Below are 21553 nucleotides of genomic sequence, written 5' to 3' on the forward strand. Positions count from 1 at the left end.
GATGATCAAAGATTTTGGGTTTATACAAAGTTTATGAGAAACTTGTATTTCCAAAGAAGTGAGTGGGAGCACTATAGAATTTCTGATGAGTATATGTTGTTGACATGTTGTTGATCAGAAATGATGTAGAATTTCTGGAAAGCATATAGGGTTATTTGAAAAGTGTTTTTCAATGGAAAACCTGGATTAGGCTACTTGAACAATAAGCATCAAGATCTATAAGATAGATCAAAATGCTTAATAGTACTTTCAAATGAGCACATACCTTGACATGATCTCGAAGGTGTTCAAGATGGATCAGTCAAAGAAGGAGTTCTTGCCTGAGTTGTAAGGTATGAAGTTAAGAGTTAAAGCTCGACCACGGCAGAAGAGAGACAAAGGACGAAGGTCGTCCCCTATGCTTCAGACGTAGGCTCTGTAGTATGCTATGTTGTGTACCGCACCGGAAGTGTCCCTTGCCATGAGTCAGTCAAGGGGTACAAGAATGATCCAGGAATGGGGATCATTGGACAGCGGTCAAAAATTGTCCTTGGAGTAAATAAGGACATGTTTCTCGATTATGGAGGTGATAAAGAGTTCGGCATAAAGGGTTACGTCGATGCAAGCTTTAACACCTATCCGAATGACTCTGAGTAGCAAACCAGATACGTATAGTGGAACAACCATTTGGAATAGCTCCAAGTGGAGCATGGAAGCAGCATTTACAATATGACATAGAGAATTGCGAAGTACATACGGATCTGAATGTTGCAGACCCATTGACTAAAACCTCTCTCACAAGCAAAACATGATCAAACCCCAGAACTCATTGAGTCTTAATCACATGGTGATGTGAACTAGTTTAGTGACACTAGTAAACTCTTTGGATGTTGGTCGCATAGTGATGTGACCTATCAGTGTTAATCACATGGTGATGTGAACTAGATTATTGACTCTAGTGCAAGTGGGAGACTGTTGGAAATATGCCCTAGAGGCAATAATAAATTAGTTATTATTATTATATTTCCTTGTTCATGATAATCATTTATTATCCATGCTATAATTGTATTGATAGGAAACTCAGATACATGTGTGGGTACATAGACAACACCATGTCCCTAGTAAGCCTCTAGTTGACTAGCTCGTTGATCAACAGATGGTTACGGTTTCTTGACCATGGACATTGGATGTCGTTGATAATGGGATCACATCATTAGGAGAATGATGTGATGGACAAGACCCAATCCTAAGCCTAGCACAAAGATCGTAGTTCGTATGCTAAAGCTTTTCTAATGTCAAGTATCATTTCCTTAGACCATGAGATTGTGAAACTCCCGGATACCGTAGGAATGCTTTGGGTGTACCAAACGTCACAACGTAACTGGGTGGCTATAAAGGTGCACTACGGGTATCTCCTAAAGTGTCTGTTGGGTTGGCACGAATCGAGACTGGGATTTGTCACTCCGTGTAAACGGAGAGGTATCTCTGGGCCCACTCGGTAGGACATCATCATAATGTGCACAATGTGACCAATGGGTTGATCACGGGATGATGTGTTACGGAACGAGTAAAGAGACTTGCCGGTAACGAGATTGAACAAGGTATCGGCATACCGACGATCGAATCTCGGGCAAGTACAATACCGCTAGACAAAGGGAATTGTATACGGGATTGATCGAATCCTCGACATCGTGGTTCATCCGATGAGATCATCGTGGAACATGTGGGAGCCAACATGGGTATCCAGATCCCGCTGTTGGTTATTGACCGGAGAACGTCTCGGTCATGTGTGCATGATTCTCGAACCCGTAGGGTCTACACACTTAAGGTTCGATGACGCTAGGGTTATAAAGGAAGTTTGTATGTGGTTACCGAATGTTGTTCGGAGTCCCGGATGAGATCCCGGACGTCACGAGGAGTTCTGGAATGGTCCGGAGGTAAAGATTTATATATGGGAAGTCCTATTTTGGTCACCGGAAAAGTTTTGGGTTTTATCGGTAACGTACCGGGACCACCGGGAGGGTCCCGGGGGTCCACCAAGTGGGGCCACCGGCCCCGGAGGGCTGCATGGGCCAAGTGTGGGAGGGGACCAGCCCCAGGTGGGCTGGTGCGCCCCCCCCCCCCACACACACACACAAGGGCCCAAGGCGCCTAGGGTTGGGGGAGGGGGCGCACCCACCTAACTTGGGGGGCAAGTTTCCCCTCCCCCCCCCTTGGCTGCCACCCTAGATGGGTTTAGGCTGGCCGCCGCCCCTAGGGGTGGAACCCTAGGTGGGGGCGCAGCCCCCCCTCTCCCCCTATATATACTTGAGGGGTTTTGGGGCTGCCGACAGATGAGTTCGACCTATCCCTGGCGCAGTCGTACCTCTCTCCCTCCTCCTCTCCCGCGGTGCTTGGTGAAGCCCTGTAGGATTGCCACGCTCCTCCACCACCACCACGCCATTGTGCTGCTGCTGGATGGAGTCTTCCCCAACCTCTCCCTCTCTCCTTGCTAGATCAAGGCACAGGAGACGTCACCGGGCTGTACGTGTGTTGAACGCGGAGGTGTCGTCCGTTCGGCACTAGGATCTCCGGTGATTTGGATCACGACGAGTACGACTCCTTCAACCCCGTTCTCTTGAACGCTTCCGCTTAGCGATCTACAAGGGTATGTAGATGCACTCTCCTTCCCCTCATTGCTGGTTTCTCCATAGATGGATCTTGGTGACACGTAGGAAAATTTTGAATTTCTGCTACGTTCCCCAACAAATTCTATGGAAGAATACAGTGAGGAAAACACAGCCAACATCGCTTCTGATGTGCATATGAGTGAGGCCGAAAATAACAGGAAGAGAGGGAGTATGGCAAGTGAAACCAACTCACCCGTGACTTTGGCGCATGCAAGCATCAATGCCACCCCGTTGCTGCTTCCGCCCCCACAGATACCGCCCAGCCCTTCTTCAGTTCAAGAGCCAAAGAGAACCAAGCAGAACTCGAACACAACTGACAAGAACATTGGGAAGAATGCAGTGGTGACCAGAAATCTTGATGCACGTTTGGCGGGCTCCATGACGGGGTCGCGCCTAGCGCAATGAGTCTGCTATGCTGGAACTGTCGCGGAATTAGCAAGCCTACGACAGTTAAAGAGCTTCATGATCTAACGAGGCAACTTGCCCCCTCTGTACTTTGTATCCTTGAAACCCAAATAGAGGGAACTAGAGTCGAAAGTTTGGCTGGTTCATTAGGCTTTGATAAGAGTTTTGCTGTTAGTAGTTCTGGTAGAAGTGGTGGACTAGGGATGTTTTGGAATGAAGAAATAAAGCTTGAGGTTATCGGGTACTCCAAGTATCACATTGATGCAGTCATTAATGATTTGATGGATGTTAAAACAAGGGTTACATTCGTTTACGGAGAAGCCCAAGTAAACGAAAGATATAAGACATGGGACACGTTTAGGGGAATTGTCGGCTCTAACAATATACCATGGCTGGTCTTAGGTGATTTTAACGAGGTACTTCATGCACATGAACATGACGGAGTAGGGAACAGGAGTCAAGCACAGATGGATGCATTTAGGGATGCTCTGGACACGTGTGGCCTATCCGATATAGGTTATACAGGCAAGGATTGGACCTTTGAACAGAAGGTGGCAGGAGGGACATATACCAAAGTGAGACTAGACAGAGGCGTGGCTAATCCAGCCTGGTCCATCGCTTTTCCCACAGCCAAGCTTGAACACAAACTAGCAGCGACAAGCGATCACGTACCACTTCACATGAAGCATGTGCATGAGGCTGCATGCCATTGGGCCCCGCGCCCTTTTAAATATGAGATAGCCTAGGAAAGAGACCCCGGTTTAGCGCCGCTGGTGGAATCTGCATGGGCAACTAGAGCAGGTGATTCGGTGATCTCCATAAGAGACAAACTCCGGTCGCTGTCAGCTGATCTGGCTGGGTGGGATAGAGCACACTTTGGCAATGTGCAGCGCGAGATCCAACAGCTCCAGCGACAGCTACAGGAGTTACTGGATATTCGAGGAAGATCTGGTCCTAGTCATGTGGAATTAAAAACAGTAGAGAGACTGACAAAATTATTTCACAGGGAGGAAATTCTATGGAGACAACGTGCACGTATTGAATGGCTTATGCATGGTGATAAGAACACTTATTTTTTCCACCTACAGGCGAGTAGAAGGAGGAGGAAAAATCAGATAAAGTCACTCTTAAAGGAGGATGGGTCTGCGACAGAAAATCTTATGGAGATGGAGAACTTGACTACATCCTTTTATCAACACCTATACACGTCAAAGGGGGTCCAAGATATGGCGCTGGTTTTGGACACTGTTCCGACCAAAGTGACCCAAGATATGAATGATATGTTAAATTCTCCGTATAGCCAGAAAGAAGTGAAGACTGCCTTGTTTCAAATGTTCCCGACAAAGGCACCCGGGCCTGATGGCTTTCCAGCTCATTTCTTCCAACACCATTGGGATACATGCGGGGATGATGTAACCAAGGCGGTCCTGAAAATTGTGGAGGGCAACGAGTCAGCATAATGCATCAATGAGACTATTTTGGTTCTCATACCCAAGGTGAAAACCCTGCACACTTGTCTCAGTTTCGTCCAATTAGCTTGTGCAATGTTCTATACAAAATTGCTTCGAAGGTGATCGCCAATAGACTGAAAATAGTCCTACCTGATATCATATCCGAAGAACAATCCGCGTTCATGCCTGGTAGAATGATCACAGACAATATCATTACAGCATATGAGTGTTTGCATTTTATGAAGCGCAATAAGGCTAAGAAGAACCAAGCTTGCGCCCTCAAGCTTGACATGACGAAAGCATATGACAGGGTTGATGGTCTTATCTAAGGGCAGTTATGATGAAGTTGGGATTCAATGAGCGATGGGTTGATATAGTGATGAGCCTGGTAACAACGGTCAAATTCTCAGTGTTGTTCAACGGCAAGAAACTTCAACAGTTTGAACCATCCAGAGGAATCAGACAAGGGGATCCAATTTCTCCGTATTTGTTCTTGATAGCAGCAGAGGGCCTTTTGTGCCTCCTCAAATCAAAAAGTGAGTCATCCAATTTGACTGGTCTACAGGCGGCTGCTACGGCGCCTCCGGTGAACCATCTTCTATTCGCAGATGACAGCCTGTTCTTCTTCAAGGCAAATAATGTGGAGGCAAATGAGGTGTACCATGTTCTGAATACCTATTGTCAGGAAACCAGCCAATGGATTAACTATGCCAAATCATCTATCTATTTCAGCAAAGGTGTACCAGATACGATCAGACATGAGATAAAAGATACTTTACGGGTACCCAATGAAACTCTTAATGAGAAGTACTTGGGAATGCCTTCTGACATTGGCAACTCCAAGAACGCCGCGTTCAAGTATCTAAAAGACAGGCTTTGGAGTAAGGTACAAGGCTAGATAGAGCGCACAATGTCCACGGCAGGAAAGGAGGTTTTGATTAAATCTGTGGCACAAGCGGTGCCTGTATTTTCAATGTCATGTTTTAAGCTCCCGAGGGGACTTTGTGAACATCTCAACATGCTAATCAGAAAGTTTTGGTGGGGGAGTAAAGAGGGCAAAAGGAAGCCTCATTGGGTGTCCTGGGAGACCATGACTCAACCTAAGGACATGGGGGGTCTAGGTTTCAAGGATTTTGAGCTCTTCAACCTTGCCATCCTCGCCAGGCAAGCATGGCGACTGCTTCAATATCCTGATTCTCTTTGTGGCCGAATTCTAAAAAGCATATACTATCCAGCGAGTGACATCCTTGATGCGGAGCTAGGAGGCCGCCCGAGCCAAGTATGGCGAGCTATGATCGAGGGAAGGGATGTTCTAAAGCAGGGCCTTGTCAAACGGATAGGTAACGACGAATCCACGCTTATTTGGGAACAAAACTGGCTGCCTCGGGAGGAGCTTCTTCGGCCCCTTGGCTGTCGTGTTCAAAACCCACCCACAAAGGTTTCTGAGCTGATCATTAGGGCCACAGCTTCATGGAACAGAGAACTAGTTCAAGCAACCTTTTTGCACATGGACGCAGAGATCATCCTTGGAATACCACTCTGCACACGCAACCTTGCTGGTTTCTGGTCTTGGCATTATGAAAGGCATGGTTCCTTCATGGTTAAATCAGCTTACAAAATGCTTGTGGCGACTAAACAAAGAAGAGAGGCGTGGTTAAATGGAGAAGCTGGACCATCAAACGCAGGGGCAGAAAAGGGTGAGTGGAAGTATCTCTGGAAAACAGCAGTTCCTGGGAAGATCCGTATGTTCCTATGGAGGCTATCAAAACACTCACTCCCAACCAATGATGTACGAGCACACCGTCATATGGCCAACTCAAGCACATGCGGCCTATGCGGGGTTCAGGACTCATGGCGGCACTCCCTCCTTGAATGCACATCTTCGAGAAGCGTTTGGGCACTAGCGGAAGAGGAGATTACACATAAAATCACGTCCAATACCGAACCAAAGGCGAAGAGCTGGCTGTTTACAGTGATGGGATTGCTGTCACATGACCAATTTATCACAACGGCAGTAACTCTTTGGTCCATATGGCATGCCCGGCGGAAAGCTATCCATGAAGCAATTTTCTAGAGCCCTCAAGCAACCCATGGCTTCATCGAGAGGTACCTTCAGGATATGGCGATCATACAAAATACAGCTCAAAACAAAAACACAAATGGCGAGGCGCCGCGTCCAGTTCAGGCAAAACCAAAAAGACCACCTCCTGGACACCACAAATCCACGTTGATGCGGGTGTCCGCGTGAGGAGAGGTGGATCAGCGGTAGCTGTCTGTAGAGATGAAGAGGGCAACTACATTGGAAGCCCGGCCCTTGTAGTTGAAGGAGTTTATGATCCCCCAACATTGGAGGCAATAGCATGTCGAGAAGCTTTGGCCCTGGCGGAGGATCAGGGCATTCATCACTTCATCGTGGCATCGGATTGTCGACAGGTCGTGCTAGACATTGACAGAAGGGCACGCGGGCCTTATGGCACCGTCATCAACGAGATCAACATCAAAGCTTCTACTTTTTCTTGTAATTTTTCTTTTGAAAGCCGTGTTGTTAACTATGAAGCACATCGCTTAGCAAAATTTGCACTCTCTAGAGGTCTGGGTCGCCATGTCTGGTATGGTGTTCCACATGACCAATTGTGTATCCCACTTCATGTGGAGTTTGATGAATAAAGCAGGTTTTTTACCCCTCGAAAAGAAAAATGAGCTCCCTGGAACGTACGTTTCAGCCTTCACCTTGGCAAATGCTAAACAGCGCCCGATTTCTTCAGTTTACGCAAACGGGCGCACACCTCCTCCACGCGGGCGTCCAGTACTCAGGTCAGTGTGCCCGAGAATCGATCGATGAGTAACTAGTGTGTGTCTGCCCCAATTGTATGTAGTACATTAATCGACACCCAATTGGACAATTGGCGCCAGTTGTTCAACTGTCGCCGCCACGAAAGGCAAAAGACCAAGATTGACTTGGATCGGCCCCAAAAACACAAAACCACATTTGAGTCTCTCTCATGTCGTGGAATGATACAAAGACGACACTACGCCTCGGCCAGCTGCCTGAAGGTGATCGGGCCGACGAACCGCGCCGGCCCGTCGTAGAACGCTCGGCCGGCGAGCCTGGAGGTGGCCTGGGTAGGGTGCAGGAAGTCCCAGAAGAGGAACATGCCGCGGTCGCCGCAGTAGCCGGCGCTGGGGATGCACCCTCCGTCGGCGTTGAACCTGCCGCCACCTCCACAGCACGCGCTCTTCAACTCCGTCAACCCTGCACGCAGCAAAGCGAGCCACGTTACATGGTTGGTGCAAGCATGATCGATGCACGTACGTTGCCGCAGACTCTAGATGTACTGTACTTGATATCAGCTTGATGTTAGAATGCTGCGGTTTTACCTGCAGACTGGGTCTTGGACGATGCTGGATACGAGCTCGTACGCGCTGCCAATGGCGTACTCCATGCCCTGCATCTCGGAGACGAGGCCGGCGAACAGGTCCCGGATCCCGTCGTTGAGGCTCTTCGCTAGCAGGTTCAGCGGCTCGACGCACTCCCCGGCCGGGTTCCGGCTCCTCCAGTACGGGCAGCACCCGAGCGGCGCCACGTCGATCACCGCGAACTTCCTCGCCCCCAGGTTGTACAGTGTCTGCAGCACAACCATGCAGTTGATTTCATTCAGAGTTGAACATAAGTAACACAGTGGGTTGGCCGAGTTGAAGCCTGATGGAACTGATCATCACTGGTCAGGTTTCTTACTTTGACATGGCTGTCGTATGTCGAGACCACGGCTTCCCTGAACTGCTGGAGCGCGGTGGAGTCTGGCGAAGTGTCCTGCGAGAAGAAGTCGATGGCGTCGTTGGAGCCCGCGCTCATGAGGAAGATGGACTTGGACAGAAAGGCTGACGCTCCGAAGGCACCCAATCTGGCTGACAGCATCTGATGTTTGAGATCCGAGAAGTACTCGATCTGCTTCGTCATGTTGATCGTATCTCCCTGGTAATATGATCATCATCTGGTTGTCAAATGTTGCTGGCACTAGCTGAGGGTGTCAATTGTAGTACTTGCTGATTTTTAATTCAGCAAGGGAAAATGGCCAGATTTTAAATTCTGTGTGGTTCATGACATTAAAGAGAGATGGAGTCTTTCCGAAGAAAAAAAAAAGAGAGAGATGGAGTACAGGAGAAAGTTGTTGCTTTGATTGAACAATCGAAGAATTTTCTCAACTTTAGGTAGTAACGAATCATCTGCTCCACCTAAATTCTTGCGGTGAACATTAAAATATAGAACAAAATTTCAAATGTACTTGGGGTTAGTAACCAATTCAGTCGAAATCTATGTCTGGACAAAAAATAAATGACAGACATGTTTCTACTAAACCACATATATGTCATGTAAACCAGGAAAACTGAGGCGGAAATGTTACAGCAGATGTGGCTTGGACGTACCGTGGAGTCAAGAACACCGGAGCCTCCAGAGGCAAAGCTGGCTCCTCTCATGGAGGCATCAGCGGCCACCGGCTTCTTCGCCGTCGTGTTGCCCAATGCCTCGCCACTGCCGGCGACGAGAGAGAGGTACGGCGGCGGGCTCCCGCTGAAACCCATGTGGACAGCTGCAAAGTTCATCACTGATCAGACAGACAGCCGAGCCACCATTGATTCAAAAGCGTGTGATCAGATGGCTTGCTCACCCAAGAAGTCGGCGCCAATGAAGCCGTTGCTGAACCTGCCCGTTGGCTCACGGCCGGGCAAGTCGACGCCATTGTGAGGGAAGTTAGCTCTGGCACTGGTCCCCGGCAGGTAGTTGTTGTTCCCGACATCGGCAGTGGAGTCTCCGAACACAAAGATCGCCGGAACCACCCTGGAGGCAATGGTGCTGCTCACCACGGCCACGAACAGCAACCGGATCGCCGCAGCAATAAACAGCAACCGGAGTGCCACCAAAGCGCGTCGCAGCACTGTCATGGCCGATTCCAGTAACCACACAAAGAAGAAACTCTGATGCTTTGCTAGCAAGTCTAGCCAATTTATTCTGGTGGAAGGCTAGCAAGTCTAGCCAATTTATTCTGATGGAAGAATGAAATGAACCCTGGCAGCATGCTCCAGCTAAGCTCAGTGCACCGTACTGCACCTTCTCCAATTACAGTTACTTGCTCCATTAAAACTGTACCAAGATAACTACCACAAGGCTGAAGAGAAAACAAGCCACAATTGTCTAGGTTCTAGCTGCCACAATTATCACATGGTACGGAAACAAATAAATTTGCACAACACATCAGTAATTCGAATTTACAAAAAATCCTCCAAAATAGTATCAGCATGGGAATTCATTGATGCAGAGTGATATATACAGAGCACAATCACAATGCAATCTGTCAGCCAAATCAGAACTGCTCCCTCCATCCCATAATATAAGATGTTTTTCAAACTAGGTTGGCTTGAAAAACGATCTTATATTGTGGGCCGGGGGGAGGAAAACCGATTGTTTTTCTCAAAAAAAAAGATTGTTTTTCTCAAAACAAAAAAGAAACAAACCCAACTGCTAATGGTATCTGCCTCTGAAAAACAGAACAAGAATGGAGGCATTGGGTCGAAAAAAAGACACGAATAAAATGCATAAACAACACTATCCGCATCTTTGCTGATGTTACAATGTGACAAGTTACAAAGGCAACCACTGCCAATCAGCACAGCATTTCCTCCATAAAGTTTTTGCTGAGCATTTGCTCTATGGACAATACAACAAAATTTTGCCAACTGTTTCACATACATTGTTTTCTCATCAGCACAAATTTTAGTGCTGATGCAAATTTCAGGGGACAGTGTCCCTGTAATGACAGATGCAAAGATGATTCGGACATCACCCCTGTAACGAAGACAAGCAGGCATGTTTGCTTCTTTGGTAGACACCATGTGATTACCAACTGAGTCAGATTACGCCTTTTTCCTGGTGATTCTGTAGCCAGATAGAAATCATGTCAGTCAGAACAACTGATGCAAAATGTGGAAAAGAATTGCAGTGATAATTGACAAACCTGAAGCAATGAATCCCAAGTGCGTTGGTGATTTCATGGATAACGGACGTAGCAAAATGCATGTACAGCGCCACTGTCAAATTGATCAAAGTAGTCAGATCAAAGATACGTTTAGCACTACAGCCTATGATGGGCACATGATAATTACTGTAATACATGTCTCGTGATATATACTTGTCAAGTGAAATTTGTTACTGTACAGAATAACTTGGAGGATTCGCCTGAAGCTTATAAATCAAGAACAAGTACCGAAGTACAACCAAGTGACTAATACAACAATCTAATGTCTGACCAAACACATGACAATATAAATAGATTCACTACTTTCTGTTAATGGAAATCGGAGAGAGAAGCTCTCTTTTTCAAAAAAAAAGATTCACTACTCTAAAATAGAAAACCAGAAAAAATATGTACTACTTTTTAACAACAGTACAAAAATGACCCCTCTAGTATATTGAATGCAAAACTCTGCAACTCGTCCATTGAAAAGAAAACGTGCTGTGAAAATAAGGTAATACCTGTAAATAAGCAGTATATCAGGAGAACGAGCTGCTCATCAAAAAGGGGGTTTCTGCAATGATCAATGGCCACAAAATCAGAATGTCATACAAAACCCATCATAGCACATGATAATTATATACAGCGTAATACAAAAGGCTCAGAGGCACAGACCCATCATCAAGTCGGGCAGTCAGTGCATTTGCAATTGCAAACGGAAAATATGCCAGGGCCTGCAAAAGGAAGTCAGTTTTTAGACATGACAAAGTATAAACATACTGGCATAGGCTCCATAAAGGACACTGCAAAGAAACCAGGTCATTAGGTAACTACCATGCACATTCCTGTCTTCAGACCTTTGGGTTCATCACATAAGTGAGCCAGAATCATTCTTCCCTGTGCAGCAATATAAGCAGATAAGTAATGTCCATACAGTTATGAAAAACAGCATCTACTACAACAAAAGAAACGTGTCACCCATACTGGTGTACACAGATTGTTCAGGCATACCAAACCAGAAAGAACACAGTGATAAGTGTAAACTAGTCCAGCTAACAGTTGCTTATTCACAAATCACAACTACCCACAACCTGAATCCTCGAATTTAAAATGAAGAATTCTGTCACCGTGGTATAGATACCAAGAGACCAATCTAACAACCCTTGGATAAAGAGTCAAAACAAGAGCAGAATCGCAACAGTACTGACAATGCCCAGATTGGCAAACAAAATGACGAATTAGTTTCAAACATGAAAAGGTGTTAAAGAGCAACAGCATCAAAACACAGATCAACAAGATATTTAATGTAGGTATTAGAAGAAGGCCTTACCACAAGATAGCCAAACGCAAAACCCGTTCCAATAATTAGCAGATGTGGTTGATTTCTCATTATATCTGAAGGAGATAGGTAGGACCTGCATATTGATGTAACATCCATCAGCAATGACCTAACAGATTTTTTTCCTACATTATTGCTCTTTTTTTTAAAAGAGTAGATATACAATAGAACTCAGAAGGGTCAACAGCATACCACACGAGAGTTCCAGCCATGAGTAAACCGAAAGGGAAGAGCTGGTACAAATGAAGAGGGGTGGAAAGTCACATGGAGAAAAGTTTTATGCAATATGACAACAAATCTAGACCTTACCATTGCTAGTGCCAGCACCATGCTTCCTTTTCTTGCTTCAACGACTTTGTAAACATTGTGAGTGCTGTAGGTAGGTTACAACACTAGCTTAGTCAGCTTGATTAACACTTGAATGTGTGATCAGTTCTAAATTAAACTAATGTGGTGCCTTTCCAACTCAAAAGCTCAGATATCTGCCTTGCTAGCACCCAAAATCAATACAGGAGCATAAACTAGATAAACATCTAAAAGAATAAGAGGGCGATTCAGATCTCTCAACACTGGAATTATTTGAACTGGAGTATTAGAGCTATGTACTACAATAAGAGGTGTTTCAGATCTACTGAGCAAGCGAAAAACACAGATCAGATAAAGACGAGAATCAAAATAGAACTACACAAAATGACAAACAGAACTTACTTAGATCCAATCGTTGGGATTACAGCAAAAGCAATCATTAGAAACAGCACGATGCCATATAGCGAGATTTCTGGAAAAGAAGCAATAGACAATAGACTTTAGCATAGGGAATATCATCATTTATCACTGTCCGAGTTCATGTTACAGTTTTCAGTTTTCACAGCGAATTAATAGCACAAGGTTACATCAGCAACAGATGAAACAGTCAGGTTCATGTTAAGGAATTTATTAATATATGGTTTTAACACAACAATTAAATTAGAACCATAAGCTTGGTAGTCCACATACCAGGAACAAGAGGCACCCAATTAAGGAGGGGCAATGATTTCCGGAAATCCTGCGCCCACCATTCAGCTCCTATGAAGGAAAATGAAAGGAAAGATGTGCAGTTAATATCAGTACTATATGGCTGGATATTGATCATGTATACATGACAGATACATATGCACGGTATATTAGCAGCAGAAAACTATGAAGATTGACAAGCTCGAGGTGGATTTGGTTCATGTGAAAGTTGATAAAAGTTAAGTCAAATAGTACCTGTGAAAAAGGTGAAGATATGGCACACATAAATCAGCATAAGGCCTTCAGTTGGTCCATTGACTATAGGAAGAACAAGTGTGTTTGTAAAATAGCTACACGTAGAACAATTATGTGTGAGATGGAAAGATGATACTCAAAAGCAAAACAACAAAAGTCTGCTGAGGTATCATCAACGCAGATATTAGAATAATCATAAATATTACAAAGCATCAACAGTAAGAAGGTTTCAAACTCAAAAATAGTAGTGCTTCTGTGCTCTTGCGGAAACTAATTTGGGAGAATCTTTATAGGGTAGTGGCGGTGGCGGAGCCAGAAACTCAATATAGAGGGGGCCAAACATATTGTATAATGTTAGACAGGGCCAAATCATCTAAATCTTGCTAATTTTGTTTGAGAAATGGAGGATTAAGAGCACACATAGTTGTATTTATGAGAGCATAGGTGGAGCCAAGGCCCCTGCCAGCACCCCCCCTGCCTCCGCCACTGGGTAGTGGGTGGTTCCAACATTCTTCCTAGTTGGCACCTTCTATGAGAGCATTAAAACACTTCCAACATAACCAGGGCCTGTGCGACCGCACAGGGCCCCCAAACTTGGGCCAAGTTTATATACTTTGTGAGGCTTTTTTCCTTTCTTTGCACGGTTTTGGGCCTGCCGGCTTGGTCTCGATCGCCCAAGCCTCTCCCCCGATCGCTCGAACAGCCCGAGTCTCTCCCGAACTCACTCCCGATCAGAGTGTTCTCCAGATCAGTCATGCCCGTCGCTTTGTTTCTTCTCAAGTCTCCTACTCGATCGAATCTACATGGCGTCAGCGGATCGCAAGGACAGGACCAGGCGGCCAGATTTGCGCCACATATTCAAGCAGAGATCAGCGCCAACAGTGGCGAACGCCGCCAAGAAAAGCAGATGGTAGCAGCTGGCCTACTCGGGCGCCAAGGCTAAGGCCAGATTGTTGGGGTCGGGGGCTTGTTTAGGCATCACCAACCAATCCATGCCCATCAGGTGAAATTTATTTTAGGCTAGCTTTTCTGTTCAATAATTCAATGACTAATGGTCATACAGTCCATGGGCACCAGTTCTCTGATTAATTAATAAATCACTTGATGTTACTTGCTTTGCGGTCAAATTGTTTGGGGGAAATAGTTGGTATATTTGATATATTTGTCAATATTACAAAATAACACATTAAAAATTATATAATTTAAATGAGAATATGTTAGTTGTAAGAATTTTTCAGATTGTAGGGCCTCATTTGCATTTCGCACTGGGGCCCCAAATTCCTGGAGACGGCCCTGAACGTAAAAAACCACGTGGAAATAGTTGGTACAAGTAAGGTATATGAAGCTTCATGAATCATAGTTGGTACAAGTAAGGTATATGAAGCTTCACGAATCATTTAAAAAAAGGATGACACAAGCACTGCGAAACATGTTCATCATTTGAAAACTATAAAGCATCCAAAGGACTTGGAATCACAACTTCACAAGGGCAACATTGTCCAAACAAAAGTACAACCTGAGTGGTAATAGGTGTAGAAGAGTATAGAACAATGCATGCTCCTAAGATAGTTTGATGCTGTAACATAGAAGTGAAAGAACAAACGAACTCACTGTTCCCAGGTTGCAAAGTAGAAGGGGACAGCCGAAATGACCCAAAACCAAAAGGTAGCATTTCCACACATAGCTGTGCTCCCAAAAGCCAGGGACTCAAACTAATAGATAAACTAATCAGTTCACAACAATTTTGGTATCTACGCATATGTAAGGAACAAAGTGATGAATATCCTTACAGTACATGCAAGCGCATCGCATCCTGTTCAGGATAAAAGCTTGTCAGTGTCACATGCATGCTTTCCCAAAACTGAGTTCAGCAAGCCGAATTTGGAATGGCGATTACCGTGATCAAAAAGTTCGCCTAAAGGACTTGATGAGTTGGTACGTCTTGCTTGTTTACCATCCACAGCATCAAAAGTCTGCATCCATATTTCAATATGTATATTACAATTCTGAACTGGCAGTGACTGGAAATTACACATGGTAGAACCGTAAGAAAATCTAGAGATTTAGAGACCGGTTGGATAAGGGTCCACACGTTTAGAAGACATTTAGGAACCTTAACATGCATAAAATTAATAGCAAGCCCTCCGTGAATGGGTCATAAATGCTTTAACAATATTGCCAGAACTGCAGATTAATAACAATGACTCTACGAGCATTAGTTGAAGGAATGCCATCTTTATCTGTTCTACAGAAAACGTGACACCTGTGGTATGCTGGAAAGGGAGAATAAGATGGTACAGTATTGCATAATAGGGTGAGCATATAAAGTTGGATACCTGGTAAAGGAAGAGAAGGATTCCATGCGCGAGATGAACCCATCTAGGGGGCGCTGTATCAAGATGAGGTGAATACAACTGCAGCAAAATGACAGTGATAGATAAGTTAAAAGCTTGCTAGAGTATTACTGTGGCTGCAATTAACAAGCCGCAAAACATTCATATTTGCTTGTTCCACATTACTGACATAACATAGCACTTACAAAGCCAAGGAATGCCGATGTCAGCAGAAACATGAAACCTGTCAGCGTGATCTGGAAATAAAAAGCAATGTTTTATCAGGCCTTCAAACAAAATAGCATTGCTTGCGACAGCAGCATGTGCAGAACTCTCACCATGTTTGGTCTGCAGATGATTTCGACAAAGAGACAAAAGAAAGAAGGTTAGTCTCCAGTCCACATATTTGAAGAAACAAAACAGGATGAAGGAAAAAAAATGTAACAAACGAAATTACTTCCGTTGAGTAACTACGATATATAATTTACCGCTGCTAAACTGTCATTACAAAACAGTAGTATATAAACAAGCATGGTGTGTCTTAGGTTCACCACGAACCCACTACAGCGAAATCCTTCATTAAAAAACATGTGTTCGGTTCGGATCACTACGCACCCTACATGAATATAAAATGACTACATTGAAGTTTCGAATCACTGGCTTTAGAGAAACTAAAGAACACCCCGCTAGCATGTGACGAAAGCGAGTAACTAATCCAGCATTAATTTATATGCAACGGAATATGTGCAAAGCAAGCTTTCCAGCGCCTCATTAGCAACTCCACTACCACTAAGCAAAAGTCAGGACCTGCGACTGAAGACTGCTTTCGCGTTGTCTGCACCCGGTGCCTGCAAGATGCTCCCCCAAGCAAAAGATGGCTCCTCGTTCTATAGTAAATACAAAGCGCGCACTCCAAATCACACACACACATGGGGCCATAGCTCGTAACTCGGCCTAACGGATCAACGCAGGGTGCCTGCCAGAATGCTACCATCATCCGCGGTAAAGCAGCATGGAAACAGGGCGCATTTGCTTGCATCGAACAGGGGCTATTTCACGAGCATCAGCGCATTACTCGCGCATTGAGCTTGACACGGAGCGGATCAAGCGGGGCGCGCGCGCACCGGAAGCGCTCGTGGAGGACAGCATACGGAGCAGGGAGGGAGGGGAGGGGAGGGGAGGGCGCTTACGGGAACCAGAGCGGGAAGACGTTGACGAATCGCGACCAGAAGGGCTGGAGGATGTACTTGGCGACGATGGAGTGGTCGACGCCGCTGTACTTGTACTTGCGCAGCGTCGCCACGCCGTGGCTGCCGACGTACCCCATCTCCCCCCAAACCCGAATCCCCGGCCGGCGGAGGGAGGGAGGGAGGGAGCGAATGGGGGAGCGGAGTGGAGGGGGGGGGGGGGGGGGAGGAGTAGGAGGAGGAGGCCGCGTGCGCGCGCGTGGGCGAATGGGGGCGGCGCGACGGGTGGAGGAATTTATGCCAGGGGATCTGTCCCGTTGTGGCTGGCAATGGTGGTGGCCGCCGGTTGGGTGAGTGGTGATATGAGGCGGAGGAGAGGAGGGAAGGGAAGAGAGAGGGAAGGCCTGGCCTGGCCGTTTTGCGATTCGGCCCCTCTGCGGGGCATGGTTTTACGAATAATTACCAGTACTACTGTCTTGTCTAGGTCAACAAACAACTAGGAGGAGCAGACATTTTGTGGCTCATGTTGCTTCCCTTTTTGTTGACAATGTAGTGATGTAAAAATTATTGTATGCGGTGATGTGGCCACGTACATTTACTCAACGATGAGTGGTGGATCCAAAAGAAAATTTGACCGAGGGTTTTAATAGGCATCCATATTCTGAGTTTGGATTAAGGCCTATGTACACGATTGTATAAACATGTACAATGGCACGGGGAAAACTCATCTAGCATACAATGCATTCCCTATATATGCTCTATGCAAGTATATACCCCCTATGGTGATTATAGACGGATGCATCGAGAGGACGTGGAAAAATGATCTCTTGGCGCGAAAAATTCAAGCAAAAGGCCACATGTAGCTTTGTCACTTTCCAGTTGCGTCCTTGCATTTTGATCGTTTTTGTTCTTTTTGGTGTCTTCTATAAAGGCATTTTGTCCTTCGCTTCCCGTTCAGTGTTGTTTTTATGTTGTGGATTCGGTACTTCACGAAGTAAAGAGAAATTCCTTCTGTAGCTTGCCTCTTACTGACAAAACGACAAATTAGGTCATAATGAGCAAAGAAAGCGTCAGGATAATAATCATTAAAGCTTGCCAACCGGTACAAGCACAATCTTAATGGAAAGGGATATGTGTGTCTCCACATAGCAAACACTCACACATGTAACACAAGGTAGTACTTACATGAAATGTTTCTATCAGTTTCAAAAGTAGGAAAAGGAAGATGTGACCAAATGTATACGTGTCGAATGGTCTTTGCATCCTGTTGTTGTACAACATATGCCCGATTTCATAAACTTGCAAAAACGTGGAGGGCGAGGATGACATTAAAAAAAATCTCACCATCCCTATCGCAATCATTGTATTAGGACAATGTACCTTTTTTCCTAGGGCATTAGATAATACCATCATGCAAGTAACATTCACTCGTGGCTCGTGTTGTTGGAAACAATGACAAGTTACAGCGACACATGAGCATTGTGACTGGCGTCTCTTAAATCTAGTTCATTTTTTAACTTCTATATTTGAACTCAGTAGAACAACATGAAAAAATCTCTCAAGCATCGAAATGTAGGCAAGAGTCGACTGCAAACTTGTCCACCACCCTTCAGTTTGTATGCGAGCCATTGCAATCATGATTTCTAGTGGATGGAATAATGTGTTTCCCTACATTATAGCAAAACCATCATACGTCGAACAAAACTTTATGTGCAACATTGCCATCAATACCAAAAGCATAGCAACAAAGAGATGTGACCATACACACTCGATGCCCATTCCTAGGTGCCGGACGGTATTGCATCGTTGTAGTACAACCTAGGGCCGATTTCACGAATTGCGAAAAGGTGGAGGGGCTGGCCGGCAAAGACCACGACAGAATTTCCCGTGTCCCTGTCTTCGTGTCCTGTGCGTTTACCGTCCGTCAACGCGGGCCAGGGTTTCCTTCTTTGTGGGGCACGTGAGAGAAAACCCAGCCCAACGACCAGCCCACGGGAAGCTTCTGCTCGCTCGAAGCCCATGGAATATTCTTGCCTTGGGCTGAAATCCGGGCTCCCGCGTGACAAAGCCCACCCGGCACCCCACAGGTCGTCTTCCCATTCCCCATTCCTCGCCGCTCTCCCGCGCCGCCGCCGCCAAGGATGGGGAGGGTGCAGCAAGCCATGCGCGCCGCCAAGGTCCCCCGCCACGCTCTCGTCCCGAAGCCCTCCGCGGCGTCCACCCCGACGCCCCCTCCCCCGCCACCACGTGGGCCTCGTCCCGCCGACGGTAAACCTCCCCACGGCAAGCCGCCACGGAGAACCCCCAGGGCCGCCTCCGAGCACGCGGGGGCCCTGGCCCTGCCGGACCGGCCGGCGCCTCCGGCCGAGAAGAGGCCCATCACCACGCCCGCGGAGCTCTCGGCCGCCATCCGCGCCGCGGTGGACGCCGACGTGGACGCGGCCGCCTCGCTCGCGCTCAAGGCCGCGCCCACCATCCCGCTCCCGGCGCAGTCGCTCGCGCTCCTCCTCCGCCGCCTCGCCGCGCACCGCTCCGTGGCCGCGGCGCGGGACCTCCTCGCGGCGCTCCCGTACTCCGCCGACAACCCCGCGCCGCGCCCGGCGCTCCTGGCCCTCGCCGACGCGTGCTGCCGCCGCGGCGACCCGCGCGAGATCGGGCAGCTCCTGCCCGTCCTCGCCGACCACGGCGTCCGCGCCGACGCCCACGTCTACAACGCCCTCATGAAGGGCCACTGCGCCGACTCCGACACCGTGGGGCTCCTCGGCGTGCTCCGCCGGATGAAGGACGACGGTGTGGACCCCGACATCGTCACCTACAACACCCTCGTCTACGGCCTCGCGCGCGCCGGGCTCGTCGCCAAGGCCAGGACCTACCTCGACGCCATGGCTGCCGAGGGCCTCTTCCCGGACGTCATCACCTACACGTCGCTCATGAACGGGATGTGCGTCAAGGGCGACGCCCTGGGCGCGCTCAAGCTGCTCGAGGAAATGGAGGCCAATGGGTGCGAGCCCAATGACAGGACGTACAACACGCTGCTCATGGGGCTCTGCAGGAACAGGAAGCTGGACAAGGCCGTCGAGGTGTACAAGTCCATGGTAGGGGCTGGGATGAAGCTCGAGCCGCCGGCGTACGCGACGTTCATCAGGGCATTGTGTCGGGCGGGGAGGGTTCCGGATGCATATGAGGTGTTTGATTACGGGATCGAGAGCAAGAGCATTCCGCAGGCAACCGCGTACAGTGAGCTCGAGAGCTCACTCAAGTGGCTGCGCAAGATGAAGGAGTAGGATGAAGGTGCGAGGAAGACTAATAAGCCATTGGCTTCTGTTGCTGCTGGTGCTTGCTTCACACCTGATTCAGTGAGTTGCATTGCCTGGCTTGTTTTGATACGGTAGATTAAGCAAAAACATTTGAAACTACTACTGTGTTTGTATGGAGTGATACTATCTGTTCAATCAATCAGAATGTAAGATGAAATTTTCGAAAACGTGAATATGTCAAGATATCTTACTCATGTGTCAAAATTTAGTAGCATGATGTAGTGCCATTCACAACATACACTTGTTATCTGTTTTGTTCAACTGGCTGAATTAGCTTGTACTCCCTCTGTATCAAAATATGACGTTTTTTGACACCATCATATATTGAATGTACATGGAGCATAATGTTGGTAGCCTATAGAGACAGGGCTCTTCTAAGTTCTGATAAAAAAAAAAGCAAACTGATTTTGAATGGTCCAGGAGCATATCCAATGCCCAATGGTGTATTGCTAGGTACAAAACTGAATATGATTCTCCTGCACCTTCAGCAAATGTTCCGAGAGTTGGACTGTTAAGAGTCAGTGTAGGATTGATCGATATTCAGGGTTTCATGCCTTCCCCTGTTAACGGTATAATATATATATGTGTGTGTGGTTACTTCCACCACGACTTTAACTATATCTTCTCGGAAAGACCCCTAAGAAGCAGAGGTAGATTTTCTTTTATCTAGTTTCCCTTTTAGCTATTTTCATGATGACCTGAAATGGTACCAGCATCTATTCATCCATTGGTTAAAAGTTGAAAACAATACAATATTTCTTGTAATTTAGAATCATGAAGTTGCTCTGGCACGGAGCTTAGCACCTCTGCAACTACCTGCAGCGTTAGTCGTTTGCAGCGTGACTGTTAGCTTTCTGCTAATAACCAGGAAGGTCTAGTTATGCGGTGCCTCCTGAAGATCATACTACTACATGAACATTGCGAGCACACTATCTATAGTTGTAACTTGCAAGGCAACTGGAGAAGCATGTTTTTGTGGAGCAAGTTCCAGTGCATCTTGATGAAACAGCGACACATTCATCTGGCAGTGTGATGTTGCTTACCTGCATGACAACAGACCATGTGAACCATCCTTCCTTCTCCAAGGTGTGTGAGCTCGATTGCTGGAACACCTAGAATTTGTTAGAATTCTTTGCCAATCTCAAACATTTAGCTAATTCAATTATTTTGTTTCCCCTATCTGCAGATAACCGTTGCCATTATACAGATGATCATGGTTTAAACCCTTGGAGCGGTGAGGAGTTGTGATGCAGCACAAGATCGCTTTTTTTTTGTGAACAGCGCACAAGATCACTTTCGCAATGTCGTGCTGGAAGGGTTTACATCATGCCGCAGGGAAGAACACAGGGTTTACATCATGCCGCAGGGAAGGAGAACACACTAGACTGCTTCTGAGTTTTGACCCCAGGAGGATCAGATTGCTGTAGCTATCTGAATAGACCACCCGAGATCTCTATCTCTGAAGCGACTCGCGGGGAGGTGCAGGTTTGGTGCCGGTTACGGAGTTGACGCAGTGTATTGCGTAAATCGTTCAGTTTTTGGGTGTGTGACAGATTTTGGTGGACTGAAAACCGGATTTCTCATTCCTTTTTTTTTTGGCGAGATCAATAGATGTTT

The 21553-nt window shown here is 46.7% G+C and overlaps 3 protein-coding genes across 3 annotated transcripts; 1 reads left to right on the forward strand and 2 right to left on the reverse strand.

The window, feature by feature from the left end:
- Positions 1-7360: 7360 nt before the first annotated feature.
- Positions 7361-9736, reverse strand: LOC123135904 (GDSL esterase/lipase At5g55050-like). The gene is made up of 5 exons (XM_044555147.1): positions 9172-9736; positions 8930-9093; positions 8241-8477; positions 7883-8130; positions 7361-7757 (listed from the first exon to the last, which is right to left on the reverse strand). Exons 1-5 carry the CDS (start codon positions 9443-9445, stop codon positions 7505-7507), a joined length of 1176 nt encoding a protein of 391 aa, XP_044411082.1. The 5' UTR covers positions 9446-9736; the 3' UTR covers positions 7361-7504.
- Positions 9737-10093: 357 nt separating this feature from the next.
- LOC123135905 (choline/ethanolaminephosphotransferase 1) lies at positions 10094-16849 on the reverse strand. Its single transcript, XM_044555148.1, has 18 exons — positions 16623-16849; positions 15771-15780; positions 15639-15689; positions 15436-15513; positions 14997-15072; positions 14890-14912; positions 14711-14811; positions 13100-13194; positions 12848-12916; positions 12560-12629; positions 12161-12224; positions 12044-12084; positions 11843-11927; positions 11347-11409; positions 11188-11246; positions 11034-11086; positions 10516-10588; positions 10094-10436 (listed from the first exon to the last, which is right to left on the reverse strand). Exons 1-18 carry the CDS (start codon positions 16757-16759, stop codon positions 10415-10417), a joined length of 1170 nt encoding a protein of 389 aa, XP_044411083.1. The 5' UTR covers positions 16760-16849; the 3' UTR covers positions 10094-10414.
- A 1826-nt stretch (positions 16850-18675) lies between these two features.
- Positions 18676-21522, forward strand: LOC123135906 (pentatricopeptide repeat-containing protein At2g17670). The gene is made up of 2 exons (XM_044555149.1): positions 18676-21022; positions 21123-21522. Exon 1 carries the CDS (start codon positions 18761-18763, stop codon positions 19901-19903), a length of 1143 nt encoding a protein of 380 aa, XP_044411084.1. The 5' UTR covers positions 18676-18760; the 3' UTR covers positions 19904-21022; positions 21123-21522.
- Positions 21523-21553: the final 31 nt, after the last annotated feature.

This window comes from Triticum aestivum, chromosome 6B, assembly GCF_018294505.1.
Source record: "Triticum aestivum cultivar Chinese Spring chromosome 6B, IWGSC CS RefSeq v2.1, whole genome shotgun sequence".
Taxonomy (NCBI): domain Eukaryota; kingdom Viridiplantae; phylum Streptophyta; class Magnoliopsida; order Poales; family Poaceae; genus Triticum; species Triticum aestivum.